This window comes from Hyaena hyaena, unplaced genomic scaffold (assembly GCF_003009895.1).
Source record: "Hyaena hyaena isolate Hyena2069 unplaced genomic scaffold, ASM300989v1 scaffold_361, whole genome shotgun sequence".
NCBI classification, from domain to species: domain Eukaryota; kingdom Metazoa; phylum Chordata; class Mammalia; order Carnivora; family Hyaenidae; genus Hyaena; species Hyaena hyaena.
The window spans coordinates 1,088,895-1,104,756 of record NW_024080991.1 but is presented as its reverse complement, the minus strand read 5'-3'; the positions used below and the strand labels follow the sequence as shown (position 1 = coordinate 1,104,756).

General features: G+C 40.8%; 1 protein-coding gene across 2 annotated transcripts in view; it reads left to right on the top strand.

The window, feature by feature from the left end:
* The first annotated feature begins 1,383 nt into the window (after window positions 1–1,383).
* The window catches only part of SLC30A4 (solute carrier family 30 member 4), a 28,683-nt gene continuing 14,204 nt past the window's right edge, over window positions 1,384–15,862 (top strand). The window contains exons 1-3 of one of the 2 annotated variants that reach the window (XM_039250071.1): window positions 1,384–1,452; window positions 1,993–2,497; window positions 10,106–10,252. In XM_039250071.1, coding sequence (XP_039106002.1) covers window positions 2,107–2,497; window positions 10,106–10,252 — 538 coding nt within the window. In that variant the 5' untranslated portion in view covers window positions 1,384–1,452; window positions 1,993–2,106. Of the gene's footprint in view, window positions 1,453–1,720; window positions 1,863–1,992; window positions 2,498–10,105; window positions 10,253–15,862 lie in introns of those variants that run through there. The other variant, XM_039250070.1, reaches the window with a different exon arrangement.

The following is a 15,862-nucleotide window of genomic DNA, read 5'->3' as shown; positions in this document are numbered from 1 at the left end:
AAGCTAGCAGACTTAACTCAAGAAAACACATATAAGCCACAATGTTTTGCACATGAATTTAAGGCCTCCAGAAGACCCTAAAACACATCCAAGCCCTCTGGATTAAGAATCTCTTAGACTTTCAAGGGAGAAAGGGAATGAGGACGCTTATTGCCATTCCATTCTACTATTATTTTTTAATGTTTATTTATTTGAGAGAGAGAGAGAGAGTGAGCGTGAGAGAGCAAGCAGGAGAGGGGCAGAAACACAGAATCTGAAGCAGCTCCAGTCTCAGCTGTCAGCACAGAGCCCAACATGGTCTGAAATTCACAAATTTCAAGATCATGATCTGAGCTGAAGCCAGGCTTAACCCACCGGGCCACTCAGGCACCCTTCCATTTTACTATTAAAACTTAAATATTTTTTAAGGTTTTTTTTTAATGTTTTATTTACTTTTGAGAGAGAGAGAGAGAGAAGGCATGAGCAGAGGAGGAACAGAGAGAGAGGGAGACACAGAATCCGAAGACAGACTCCTGGCTCTGAGCTAGTATCAGCAGAGTCCGACGCGGCGCTCGAACCCACAAACTGCAATATCATGACCTGAGCTGAAGTCGGACGCTTAACCGACTGAGCCACCCAGGTGCCCCGAAGTATTTTTTAAGTTTTTAAAAATATTTACTTATTTTTGAGAGAGAGACAAAGTGTGAGCGAGAGAGGGAGAGAGTGAGAGAGAGGGGGAGAGAGAAAGAGAGAGAGAGAGAGAGAGAGAGAGAGAGAATCTGAAGCAGGCTCCAGGCTCAGCAGTCAGCACACAGCCCTATGCAAGGCTGGAACCCACGAACCCACGAGATCATGCGCAGCATTGACCCGAGCTAAAAATCAGACGCTTCACTCACTGAGCCACTCCGGCGCCCCGAAACTTAAGTCTAAATCAGAAACTGCTTCTCAGAACTTCTTTTAAATTTGTGGTTGTTAACAGAACCAAAGGCCAAAACGGACACCGTTTACTAGATTTTCTGCTTGGGTTTAGTCTATGTTGTAAATGGAAGCAAAAGGAACACTCACCGAACACACAGGGTAACACATACTTGCTGAAAAGCAATAGTGAATACAAAGCGGGACATAGAGCTGCGGACCACCAGAAGCCTTGCTTGCCCTCTCAAGGTTGACCCGACCGTGCAGCAAATTTTGTCAACTTGGGAGAGAAGCAGCAACTCGAGGAAAGAAAGCTGTTTAGTTTCTCACTTAGCAAGAAAGCACTAATTTGGTGTTCTGCCCTGGACCCGCGGCCGAGATCCTGGCCCGAGACTCCTGAGGCCTTCCTAGGGTGGAGCGACCTCCCGCGGCAACGCCCAGGCCTGGCGGGCGGGACCATTCGAATCTACCCACTTGGACCACAGGCCGCGGCTCCATCCGCTAGCGCCTCTTCGCCTGGGGAGGCGACAGTGCGGCACCGGAGGCTGGGGCTTCCCTGTGAGTGCCCTCTAGTAGAGCGGGGGGCGCGGGGCTCCCCACGCGGGACTGGGGCGAGGGGAGGTGCGGGGGGGGATGCGGCGCGCGCCCCTGCCCCGCCCCTTTGCGGGCGCCGCAGCCCTGCGCGGCGGGCCTGCGTGGGCTCGTGCGGACCCCTCCTTCGCGCTCCTTGCCTGCGGCCGCTCCGGCGCACGCGCGCGGCCTCGCGCAGGGCGGGGAGAGGCGGCGGCCCCCGGCGGCCAGCCCTGAACCTGTCAGACCCGGGAAGCCGGCCTGGAGCTGCGGGCGCGGCAGGCGCCGGGACGGCCCCGCTCCCCGCCCGGCGCCGGGTCTTGCTGCGCGAGTCAGCCCCGCCGAGCCGGCCGGCCGGGAGCGGGGAGATGAGCGGCGGCGCCGCGGCAGCGCCCCAGGTAGATGCGCCGCCCCCTCGCGGAGCCCCGGAGCCTCCGGGCCGGCCTGCGACCCCCTCCGCCCCGGGCTTCGGAACTTGTGGGCAGTATGGGGACACCTTTAATTTATAGCGTGTTTCGTTTTCCACAGGATGGGGAGGGACGCGCGGCAGTGCCCCCGGGAACTGGCGCTCCGGTGAAGTAGGAGCCGCCGGCCGGCCGCCCGCACCGAGCCGTTCCGCGCCGCGGCCGCTCAGCCTCTGCCATGGCCGGATCCGGCGCGTGGAAGCGCCTCAAATCTCTGCTACGGAAAGATGACGCGCCGCTGTTTTTAAATGACACCAGCGCCTTTGACTTCTCGGAGGAGGCGGAGGACGAGGGGCTCTCTCGGTTTAACAAACTTCGCGTTGTGGTGGCCGATGATGGTTCTGAAATCCCAGAAAGGCCTGTTAACGGGGCGCACCCGGCCCTCCAGGCCGACGACGATTCCTTACTGGACCAGGACTTGCCTTTGACCAACAGTCAGCTGAGTCTGAAGGTGGACCCCTGTGACAACTGCAGCAGACAGCGAGAGTTACTGAAGCAGAGAAAGGTGAAAACCAGATTGACCATTGCGGCCGTTCTTTACTTGCTTTTCATGATTGGAGAACTTGTAGGTGAGTTGTGTGGCCAACTCACTTTCCATTTACCTTGTCCGGAGGGTTGTTGTCAGGCTTTAGATACACATAATTTGAGGTTTACACTTTCTTTTCAGGAAGTTTGTTATCTGTCCATATGCTGACCTGGTGATAGGAAAAGGCCACACGGTTCCAAAGTGCAGATGAGCCTAAGTACAACATAAACTTTCAGCGATAACTGACTTTGTCTTCTAGTTCTCCAAACACCGTGACATCCCACTGTAAAGCTAAGGACATTAGCTTCATCGTATACCATTTAACTTCCTCTTTAAAAACAATTCTGATAAACATCAGGTTAATTTTTGCAACCTTTAAAAATAGTAAATGACCTAGAATAACTTAGAATCATAAAATTTTACAGTATGAAGTGACCTTACTGAACACCTGCTTTACTTTCCTTTTCACACTTAAGGAATCTGAGGGCCCAAAAGAGGTTAAGTAAGTTGTGAGGACACTTAGCTGGTTAGTGGAAGAACCACATCTACAGTCCCGATCTCTTTTTTTTTTTTCTCTGCATTTGACTTAAGTGGTCTCTTCATACTATTTCCTTTTGTATTTGTAGCCAAGAGATTTGCAGAATTAAATACTACTAACCTTTAAAGTTTCTCATTATAGTGAGGATCTGAAACGAAACAGATGGCTCCCTCAGGGTTTATGAACTTGGTTTTTTCACTTTGTAACTACTCAAATAATACATTCTCACTGTAAAATACAGCTTAGAGAGTACTTTTGCAGTCACATTAGTGTAATTTGCTAACTTCTCTTAGTGACAGTTTACAAAGTGACATAAAAGCAAGGATGTTATTAGGCCATGTTTCTTAACGAGGAACCATGATGAGAATAGAGGTGGCAGTCCAGATTAAGATGCTGGTTAGAAGTTATATGTAGGAAAATTATATACATTTCCTACCTCATTTTATACCTCCTCCCCAGTCCTCACTTCAGTCATGCTGGCTTTTTTGCCCCTATGACTCACAAAGCTCTTAACTGTCCCCAAGGCCTTCAGACTAGCTGGTCCCTCTACCTCAGTGGCTCTCAAACTTTTTTGATCTCAGTATAGTAAGAAATACACTTAGGGGCGCCTGGGTGGCTTAGTCGGTTAAGCGTCCGACTTTCGCTTAGGTCATGATCTTGCGGTTCGTGGGTTCGAGCCCCGCGTCGGGCTCTGTGCTGACTGCCAGCTTGGAGCCTGGAGCCTGTTTCGGATTCTGTGTCTCCCTCTCTTTCTGACCCTCCCCTGCTCACGCTGTCTCTCTCTCTCTCTCCTAGAAACAAATAAAAAACGTTTAAAAAAAAAAAAAGAAAAAAGAAATACACTTAACACTGTGCCTGGGTAGGCATGTATGCATACATATGTATGTATGTACAAACACACACACACACACGTATAATATATATATTTCAATGATATATATATATATTCATTATTCAATATGTATTATGTGTACATCATTGAAACAAAACGTTATTTCTTATTATGCATTCTAATTTTTTTTCAATTATGCCCCTGGCCCACTTAATTGATTTCATGTTCCACAAAATAGATCAGGGCCCACAGTTTGAAAAGCACTGCTTAACCTGGAGTTGCTTTTCCCAAATCTTCTCTTGACTGGTTTCTTGACATTCATATCTTTTCCCAGAAGATACCTCTGAGAGACCTTTTCTGACTAAAGTAAATATCTCTTCTCTCCTGTCCCCAACTTTAAAAGCCCAAATCATGAGATTATCTTGTTTGTATGCTCACTTGTTTAATATCTGTCTTCTGCTGAAATATAAGCAGCATTCCCAGCACCTAAGGCAATGACTGGCACAGAGTTGACAATAAATTTTTGTTTAATTAATTTTTATTGTGTTAGAGAATTATAAATCCTTCAGCTGTAAGGAAATTTAAAGGAGTGAAGCTGTAGCCAGATAAGGTATGGCCTCAGCAGACTAAGATTCAGTGACTTGCCCAAATTCACACAGCTAGAAAACTGAGTCAGTCTGACTTTGTGATTCTTGAAGTTAATATTTAATATTTGAAGTTAAAATCCTATTAATCACAATTTCCCCCTTAATATTAATTTAGTTTATTTTACGTAAGTAAAAATTAAGATAAAATTGTCCTGACATACGATTTTGAAACCTCTTATTTGGTAAATGTGGTTTTGTAAAAGCCAGAGTAAGTATTTTCTTTCACATATTTATTTTCAAATATAAAAAACTTTTGTTAATACAGAAATGCCAGTACTTAGGACAAGCATTAACAGATATTCAGAATATTACATAGAATTAAGTTATAGATAGTAGAGCATTTATTAAAGTGTCTCAAAAGCACTTAGAAATAAAACATCTTCGGGGCACCTGGGTAGCTCAGTTGGTTAAGCATCCGACTTTGGCCCACATCATGATCTCGCAATCTGGTAAGTTCAAGCCCTGCATCGGGCTCTGCTGACAGCTCGGAACCTGGAGCCTGCTTCAGATTCTGTGGTTCTCTCTTTCTCTGCCCCTCTCCCTCTTGCTCTCTGTCTTTCTCTCTCAAAAATAAACATTATTTTAAAAAAGCACCTTATATAGGAAGTATGGAATAATTTAAAAAATGAGGTAATTTAAAGATCTGAAAGGGAAGACTTGGTTTTGAATCTTGGTGTTGCCACTAACTTGCTCTGAGACTTTAGACAGGTCTATTCTTCTTTCATTCAGCAACTATTTTTTGAGTACTTACTCTATGTCAGGCACTGTATTGTTTTCTAGATATACAGTTCAGACAAAACTATCATAAGCCCTACTATCTGAAGGACTTAGTCTAATGGAAGGCACAGATGTTAAACAACACACAAACACATTTAAAATTCATACGGACTTAAGTGTTATGAAGAAAAAGAATAAGGCAGTATAAGACATAGTAACCAGTGGAACATAGTTTACGTATGAGCCAGGTATAGTTAAACCAAAAAAAAAAAAAGGTAGGAGTTATCCAAGCAAAGGGAGTAGAGGAGGAGTTTTCCAAGTGAAGAGATCAGCATGTACAGAAACCTTCAATTCTTTAAAAGGACCAAAAAAGAAGGCAAATTTGGCTCAAATATAGTAAGCAAGAAGGAAAAGAGACAGGAAGACCAGATCAGGCTGGTTCTGATAGACCATATTGTAAGCGTAGTTTTTAATTCTAAGTACAATGAAAAGCCAGGGAAGGCTTTTTAAGGGAGAATGGCGTGATGGGATTTACCTTTTTAAAAGATTATTGTGGCTCTTACTTGGAGATGGATTGGAGGGTGCAAGGATGGAAGCAAGGAAACTATTGCAGGGGTCCAGGCAAGAGATGGTTATGGCTTGGACTAGTGTCCTGCTTCATTTATGAAGCAGGGAGAAAATACAGAGCAGGATTACAGGCATGGGCTCAAGGATTGTCTTAGACATGCTAGTTATTGGATTTATGTAAAAAAGTCAAGTAAAGATGCCAAGTGAGCTGTTACATATGAGTCAGTAGTCCAGAAGAGAGATGAAGTTAGGAGATACAGTGTGTAATGCCATCAGAATGGAAAAAACACCTAGAGAACCCAAGTTTTGAGGAACTACAACTTTGGGACTCAGGCAGAAGACAAACAGATATTCCAGAGTCTCAGAAAATAGAATATTTCCAAGTGGAAATAAGTAAGTTGAAGCTGCTGAAACGTCTAATAATATGAGAACTAAAACATCCTTTCGATTTAGTAACAGTTATTTTTACTGGGAGTGAAAAAGCTTGAAGAATGAGTGAATGCAAACAGACTTCCAGGTAAAGATAGCAAATGAACTCATGTATCTAAATGTACTTTCTCCTGAAGCCTCTCTTAAACTACAATAAAGGGAATTATATATATATATATATATAATATTAATATATAATATATTAATACAGCCAAAATTAGCAACCTAATTCATCAGAAACACCTAGAGAATTTATTTGTAAGTTTATTTCCTTATGTATTTAGAGGGAGAGAGAGCATGAGCGGGGGAGAGGCAAAGAGAGAAGGAGAAAGAGAATCCCAAACAGGTTCTGTGCTGACAGTGTGGAACCTGACACAGAGCCCATAAGATCATGACATGAGCTGAAATCAAGAGTTGGATGCTTACCCAACTGAGCCACCTAGGTGCCCCATACCTAGAGAATTTATTAAATAAAACACAAATTGCTGGGGGAGAGTTTCTAATTATGTAGGTCTTGGATAGGGACTGAGAATTTGCTTTTCTAACAAGTTCCCAGGAGATGCTGATATTGCTGATCTAGGGATCATACTGAGAAGTACTACACTTCAGAATCCTCAGTAGGCCCAGAAGTGGGTGAACCAGGTTGTTCCCCCTAGAAGTGTGGATAAAGAGGAAGACTAAGGAAGCTAGTTAAAACCTGTCTAAGAGACAGATATAATAGTATAATTCATATCCACAGAAATAGGAGATTATGTATCAACAAGAGTAGGCTGGGGTGCCTGAGTGGCTCTGTCAGTTGAGCATCTGACTTCTGCTCAGGTCATGATCTCACGACTCATGGGTTCAAGCCCCACATTGGGCTGTCTGCTGTCAGCACAGAGCCCACTTGGGAGCCTCTGTTCCCCTTGCTCTCGGCCCCTCCCCCACTTGCACTTTAAAAAAAAATCAGTTTGGGGCGCCTGGGTGGCTTAGTCGGTTAAGCGACCGACTTTCGCTTAGGTCATGATCTCGCAGTTCGTGGGTTCGAGCCCCGCATCGGGCTCTGTGCTGACTGCCAGCTCAGAGCCTGGAGCCTGTTTCATTCTGTGATTCCCTCTCTGACCCTCCCCTGCTCATGCTGTCTGTCTCTCTCTCTCTCCTAAAAATAAATAAAACATTTAAAAAAAAATCAATTTAAAAAAAGAATAGGCTGTTGTAAAAAAGAAAATCAAGGTAAAGAGCTTTTCAACAATAAAAACAAAAAAATTTTTAACTTCATAAAAGTTAGAAGATGAATTAAGGAAGGGGCACCTGGGTGGCTCAGTCGGTTAAGATGATGAATTAAGGTAATCTTATTATAGAGAAGAGCAAAAAGATATAAATAATAGGAGAAAAAAAAACCCAGAAGAAAATTTGTGTATCAATCCAAACTCCGGAGTTTGAGGAATAAAGAAAGCAGAGAAAAGAAATTATCAACAAAATAGTGTAAGAAATTTACCCAGAACTGAAGGGTGTACATTTCCAGATGAAAAAAGTCTACAGAAGCCCAGCAAATTGGGTGAAAATAAACCGACACGAAAGAATATCATTGTGAAATTTCAGAATACAGGGAACACTTTGTTATCTATTGCCTCAGGCAGCTGCAGTGTTAAACAATTCCCTCTGATTGTTTTTGACAAACATTCCTTAGGGTTTGCATAGGGCAGATCCCCAATTCCAGTCCAGTAAAAACAGCCATGCTAGTATGGCAAAATATCCCTTCCAGGGAACTATGGGACAGATCCAATAATGATAGTTCTTTGGGAACAGGGCTTTTAAGGAGCTCTAACCCCATTTTATCCCTTACAGTGGCTGCCAGATTGAAAATGTCACTGTGCTTATTGGTTTTCAAGGCTACCATAGAGCTAGAGAGGAGATGGGTCCATGGCGAATTAAAATGCCACAGAGCTCACTGTTCTTGTAAAGATTCAATTTCCTTGAATTACTATTTCCTATATCAGCTTTTGATTAATTTCCAGGGTTCTTGAAAAGCTGACTTGGACCATTTTTGCCCATATTCTCATTGCTTTTGTGTAGGAGATGATTTTCTGAGGTCCTTACTCTGCTAATGATTATTAACACATGGCTCTTTAAATTTAGGTTAAATAAAATTAAATAAAATAAATTCAGTTTCTCAGTTACACTAGCCATATTTCAGATGCTCAAAAGCTACATGTGACTAGTGTATACTCTACCAGACAGCATAGATGGAATATTTCCATCATCTCAGAAAGTTAATGGACAGTACAACTGTGAGGTATTATCTTTATAGATAATGAAACTGAGGCTCAAAAGTATTAAGTAACTGGCTAAGAGAGTTTAAGAGAGTCCAAAACCTCATGTTAATTAACTACTAAGTTGTATTTTCTCTTAGTGATTTTAGCTTTTTAATGTCAAGGGAATACGTAAAAATGGTATTTGTATACAGCACACTGGAGTAAATGGATGTGACTTCAAGATCGCCAGCTTGGTCTCCTGCTGCTCTTGGCTGTGCACACTTACCCCGGATAGTGAGGGGACAATGGCTTAGCACACTTATGTGTCATAATACCCTAACCATGAAGTTCACTGTAACAGTGATTCTCAAGACTAGAAGCATCAACATCACCTTGGGAGCATGTTAAAAATATAAATTCTCAGGTCTCATCCACATCTATTGAATTAGAAATTCTGGGAGTAGGGCAAGCAATCTGCAGCTTAACAAATCTTCCAGGTGATGCTGATACATATAAAAGTTTGAATGCTCTGCATTATAAAAAGCTTATTCAATGAATGGTGCTAGGAAAATTGGTTCACCATAATAGAACACACACACACATATATATGTATATATACATATATATACACAGAAACACACACACATACACATGTATGAAATGAATTTTACATGTTACACATACATATAATGCCTGGAAAATCAATGTCAAAAGTTGTACTCTAAATACCACCTTTAACCCCACTGAGACACTGCTATCTATAACCAAGGGAATCAGCTAAGGTACTAATTAGTTAATGTACTAACATATATTTAAAATTTTCTTCCATTTAATTTTGTGTTCATACCTTCACAACAAGTGAGTATCTACCTTTAGCTTTTTTGTAATATTTAGATATTGGAGTTATTTCAGTGTCTAATAGGATCAGTAGATTGAGTAAAAGTTGCAGTGCTAAAACAAAAATTTCTGTGTGTTAGCCTCCAATTTAATGGTACTTAATTTTTTAAGGTCATTCACTCCTCACAGAACCTGTTCATAGAAATGAATGTTTTCTTTTTTAAATTGTTTTTAGGGGCACCTGGGTGGCTCAGTCGGTTAAGCGTCTGACTTAGGCTCATGTCATGATCTCACGGTTCGTGGGTTCGAGCCCCACATCGGGCTCTGTGCTGACAGCCTGGAGCCTGTTTCAGATTCTGTGTCTCCCTCTCTCTCTGACCCTCCCCTGTTCATGCTGTCTCTCTCTCTCTCTTAGAAAAAAATAAAACACAAAAAATTTTTTTAAAAACTGTTTTTAATGTTTATTTATTTTTGAGAGAGACAGACAGCGCAAGCAGGAGACAGGCAGAAAAAGAAGGAGACACAATCCAAAGCAGGCTCCAGGCTCTGAGCTGTCAGCACATAGTCGGATGGGGGCTGGAACTCACAAACTGTGAAATCATGACTTGAGCTGAACTCAGACTTAACCAACTGAGCCAGCCAGGCACCCCATGAAACAGACATTTTCATCACAAAAATAAATACATATTTAATGTTTTACATAAAATTTCAGGTTACCTTGATTCAATTATGATGGGATAAGTATTTAGTTGAAAGTTGATGTTTTGTAGGATGTTACATATTTTTGGTTTGATTGCTTATGTTTATTATTTTAACTAATTTATTCCTTCTTTCTCACCCTTACTCCAAGGTGGATACATTGCAAATAGCCTAGCAATCATGACAGATGCACTTCATATGTTAACTGACCTAAGTGCTATCATACTGACCCTGCTTGCTTTGTGGCTGTCCTCAAAATCTCCAACCAAAAGATTCACCTTTGGATTTCATCGCTTAGGTAAGTAATTGGAGTTTAATTGAAATCTTTCTGATGATAACCTATTTAAACAAAGCAAATGACAATAGATGAGCAAGATATTCAGATACATTTTTCCCAGGGTACATTCAGCCTAGTCTGTTAAACAGCTTACACATATAAAATTATATGATAATCATTAATCTTTTAAGTGTTGTTCCCTATTTCCTGAAGATGTCATCAGAAAGAAGTTTACCTTCATTTCACTCAACCAGGCAAAACTACATGGGTTTAATTTATCAATGTGTATTAACTTTTCTTTCACTTCAGATGTTCCAACCAAAGCTACTGTAGCTCACATCTTAAGCAGTACTATCATATGTATAATGTATACTGTGTGGCTGACCTTCACTGCTGCCACTGTGTCAGTGTAATTATATAAATACTGACAAAGATTCTTTGCTTGATCAAAGTTTAGTCAGTCTCCTGAACCTTCTCCTAACCCCATCTGTGCACTTCCTTATAAAATCTTATTTTAGCAAAAACGCTTCTAAGCCAATTTAACAGAACCCCCACTCTTAATTAATATCTGATGGCTTATCCCCAAGGTGATGTCTCATTGCACTGGCTTGTCTCTAGTGAGAATTCTATTAGGTCAGTTTAGCCAGAATACCCTATATTCCTGATGTTTCCTGGTAGTAATTTTCCATCCTCTGACTCCCACTTTTGCTGGTTGGCTATAAATTCCCACTTGCTCATTCAGTATTCAGAAATGAGCCTAATCTCTCCCCCACTGCAGAGTTCTATTGCAGTGGTGCTGTAACCTATCTCAGTAGCTTCCTTCCCCTTAATAAAGTCGTCTTTACCATGTGCTGACAAGTGTCATTCAATTTTTTTTTTATTTAACAGTGTACGCATTTTTATTTTACTATTTTGAACAAATAAGAACTGAGACTTAAAATCATACATTGTTATCCATACAACTCTTTCTATGTTACTGTTTTTAGAGTTTTAAAAATATGTATAAAACAGTTGTTTGAGCTAATATGTGAAATGCCATATATCCAGATGTCATTTGCTTAGAACCCAAAAATTGACATTTAGGTAGCTTCGGCAAAACCTCTCTTAAAGAACCAGAATTAACAACTTGTTGTTTAATTTTGTAGAGATACTGACACTCTTGGGTAATATATCAATCGGTTCCTCCCCTTCTTGGTTACTTTTTAGGCTAATCTTAACTCACCGTCTAGGTCTTCTAAAATTTAGCCACTGGGCCTTCTATGTAAACTTGACAGTATGCCTTAAAGGCTATATATTTCAAGTAGCTGTCCAGATCATCAGATTGGGAAATTATTTGGTATCCCTACCCCTCAGCATCCTCAGCTGCTTGCTGTGTAAGAGAGCTAATGTCCTGAGTGAGGTGTTTGTTTTATTTGTCAAGCCACTGCATAGACTACATTGGGATATGTTCCTAAAGCACAGCCCACTGCTTACCAACATATTATACGATCATTTACCTGATTGCCTTGGGCCTTGTAAACAACTTCAAGATTATTTTCAAACTTTAATTTCTTGTGATTTAAATGCCTTCAATTTAAGACTGAACATTCAAACACAGCATCATGGAATGGGGGTTTTTACCTTCTACCACTATTTGAAAGAGTACATTTCACTTTGTCCTGCCGTTCGTAACCTTTTAGGTTATAGAGCACTTGGAATGCTAATGAAAATAGTGGAATTCTCCCCCAGAAGCATGCAATAACAAAACATAGAAAGACCTACATATAATAAGATCTCATAATCATGAGAATTCTGTTAGATATCAAAGAAGTACTTCGTGTTTATCTAGATAGTCACTTTGTTTCATCATAGATAACAAGCACTATGAAAACTTGAGAGAAAACAACTGATGTTCTATTTATCTCTGCAAGTTTCTATGGAAAGTCAAATCTTCCTTTTTCCTTAAAAGTATGAAGTTCACAATTGTGGCATAGATACCAGCATTTGACTCATGTCTCTCCTGAGAGTTCCTTGAAATAAAAACAACAAAGAGAAGCAAGTGATTGGGTCACCAATAAACAAGAAATTTATGGAAGCTGGAAGATAGCTGGGAGTGGTTTGGAGGAAGAAACAAGGAAGTACACTGAGCCAGGAGCTGGATCAGCCTAGCAGATCTCCAGAGAAGACTCAGGGACAGAGAGAAGTAGGAGGGAGAATCGGAGCTGAAAATAAGGACAAGTAATTGAATGCCTATTGATGGGAACTGCTCCCACTTGTCCACTATTATCCCTACCTTCCTTCCCACCACCACCTCCACTCAGGCAGCCTGCATTTTCCCCCATGCAGAACACCACATAGTTCTAGAAGGAAACTGAACAAAATGTCTGGGGACAGAAGGCTTCTAGTGTGGAAGCCAGTGCTCCAAAATAAGTCTTTTTGGTGCTAGAATTCAGGGTTCTGAATCCGTATTGTGTAGTTCCCTTCCTGATCACCCCAAAGTCATACATTCGTTCTAGTCTGCCCTGCCTTACACCCCTTATTAGTAACCATTTTAATTATTTTATGGTGAACCCTTCCAGCACTTCCTTTCTGTAAAAGGACTGTTTCCCTGTCCCGCCCTAAATGTGAGTGGACAACCAAAGACCTTTCAGCAAATGAGAAAAACAGAAAAATGAGTCCTATAGGAAAGAAAGGTGATGTAAGAAGAAGAAAATGTTTTAAATTATCTTATTAATATGCTCAGAATAATAAAACAGTAAACTATTTTTTTAAAAAAACATAAAAGAAAAAACTCTTTGAAATGTCACTGAAATTAAAACATTCAATACATGGACTAGAAAATATAACCAAAAAGCCTCAGGATATAGAACAAAAAGATACAAAGAGGAGGAAAAAGTTAAAAAACTTTAGGAGGCCTAAATTTGTACTAGTAAGAACCTCAGAAAAAAAATAGACATGGGGCTTCTTTTGGGAGTAATGAGCATGTTCTGGAATTAGAGAAGATTGTTGCACAACCTTGTGCCTATACTAAAAGCCACTGACTGGGCACGTTAAATTGCTGAAATGCTGAATTTTATGTTATGTGAATTTTATCTTGATTTTTTTAAAAGTCATCCCAAAAAGTGTTGTTAAAATCTAGGTAGATGAGTATTTCCCAAGGTACAGAGGGACTCAAACCTTCACTAGAGGGGCCTTTTGGGATCTTCACTTTCTTCTTTGATTCCAAAATTTTATGAGCAATGTTCATAGCAGCACTCTCAACAATAGCCAAAATATGGAAAGAACCTAAGTGTCCATCAACTGATGAATGGATCAAGAAGATGTAGTTTATTTATACAATGGAATACTACATGGCAATGAGAAAGAATGAAATCTGGCCATGTGTAGCAACATGGATGGAACTTAAGGGTGTTATGCTGAGCAAAATAAGTCCGGCAGAGAAGGACAGGTACCATATGTTTGCACGTATAGGAGGATTAGGAGGAACTTAACGGAGGATCGTGGGAGAGAAGAAGGGGGAAAAATAGTGGGGGAGAGGGATGGAGGCAAACCATGAGAGACTCTTGAATGCTGAGAACAAACTGAGGGCTGATGGGGGTGGTGGAGAGGGGAAGGGGAGTGATGGGCATGGAGGAGGGCACTTGTGGGGATGAGCACTGGGTGGTATATGGAAACCAATTTGACAATAAACTAAGAAAAAAAAAGAGGCTTTATCTAGATAATATACAACTTATCTTACTTATTCTGCTCTTTGGGGGAGGATTAAAAAGACTACAAGGATATGTAGAGTTGAATAAAGCAGTGGCTGTCCTGTGTTCCACAAATTATAACTGCTGGATGAGTAATCTCTTCACATTCTGTGGGAGAAGGTATGTTTATATTGGACACTTTTAAGTAGTGTGCCTCCTGTGTCTTGCGGATTCAGGTCCTAGAAAACACTGCAGAAGGAATCCCCTTCTGGTGTGTTAGTGTTGTTGAATTTTGTTTTCATGAAACGGAGAGGGAGGGGGTAGGACAGGAGTTGGTTGTTTTCTTTGTTGATCTTTTTTGTAAATATGTAAAGTTTATATGTTGCAAAAATCAAAAATTAATTTCTCAGAGAAAGGATTTCCTCAGAGAAGCCTTTTCATTCTGTCGCCTACATCCCTTCCTCTGATCCCACTCCTTATTCGTAATGATTTTAAATTCATTTCTGACTTATCCGTCCAGCATTCCCTTTTGAAAGTATAAGAGAATATATACATACACCTCACCACGTTACTTTATGTGTTTTTCATACATGTTCACATCCTGCTACCTGTCATCCTTTCTTATGCAAAAGGGAGCATACTGTGTACCCAGTTCTAGACCTAGAGGTGGGTGCCTGTGAATGATAGTCAGATATTAGTAGTGCCATTCCTTAAATTTATTTCCTTTCTATAACACTTTCTGCATGCCTAGTAGCATTTATCACATTTTCATAGCAATTTTTTTTAAGCCATGTCTTCTTCTAGACCATGAATGAGGTAGGAATGGAAACAGATAATATTAAACTCTGGAAGTGCAGTATAAGAGATTAATTGTTGTATATCCAGGCTGAGCAAATAAGGACATGAAAAGTGTGAAACAGATTATTAAATACAGCTCATGAACCTTAAATAATTTGTGTTTGGGGTACATTAAACCCGTTTCCAAACTAGGAATAGGGATATTTTTGAAATTTGGGGACTAATATATTTGGGACTTGAAAACATTTATCTGTAATTCTTGTGGTCATGTTCACAAAGTACACTAGAAAAATTTATATGATCCATAACATAACTGGGTGCGTTCCAGGTCCCTTTGAATTAGTCAAAGGAGTGTTTCTTCTTGATGTCCGTCAGGAGCAGCCCTATTTGTTTTTTACCACTTTTAGAGTTTTGTGAATAAATTGTCTTTGGTTCAGATCAGAGATCTGCAGTTTTACTAGCTAGTAAGACTTTTTGGAGAGTGATTTAATCTAAGTACAAATTTTTGTATTTTTTTCCCTGTAAAATAAGAATGATAATACTTCCATTGCAGGGGGAAATAGGGAGAGGGAGAGAGGCAAACCATGAAAGACTCTTGAATACTGAGAACAAACTGAGGACTGATGGGTGTGGGGAGGGAGGGGGGAGATGTGCATGGAGGAGGGCATTTGTTGGGATGAGCACTGGGTGTTATATGGAAACCAAGTTGACAATAAACTATTTGTAAAAAAATAAAAAATAAATACTTCCATTGCAGAATTGTAAAAAATATATAAGGTGGTAAGGTATAAGTACCTACCTAGCCCAGTACCTGGCACAGAGTAAATTCCCAATAAAAGTTAGTTCCAATCTTCTTTTCCTTCTCTCTTCTCCCTGCCTACACTTACCCACACTTTTCATATCTTTCAAAATGGTCCACGCCCCCAAATTGCCTGTCTTCCCTTCTTGCTAATTGAAATTCTTGTCTTTGTGTAACTGTCTCAGCTAGGTAGGAGAAAAGAAAGGTGATTCATCCTGATGATTAAGCAACAGTTTAAATTTTTTTAAATCTTTTATTTATTTTTGAGAGAGAGACAGTGCAAGAGGAGGAGGAATAGAGAGGGAGATACAGAATCTCAATCAGGCTCCAGGCTCTGAGCTGTCAGCACAGAGCCTGGCATGGGGC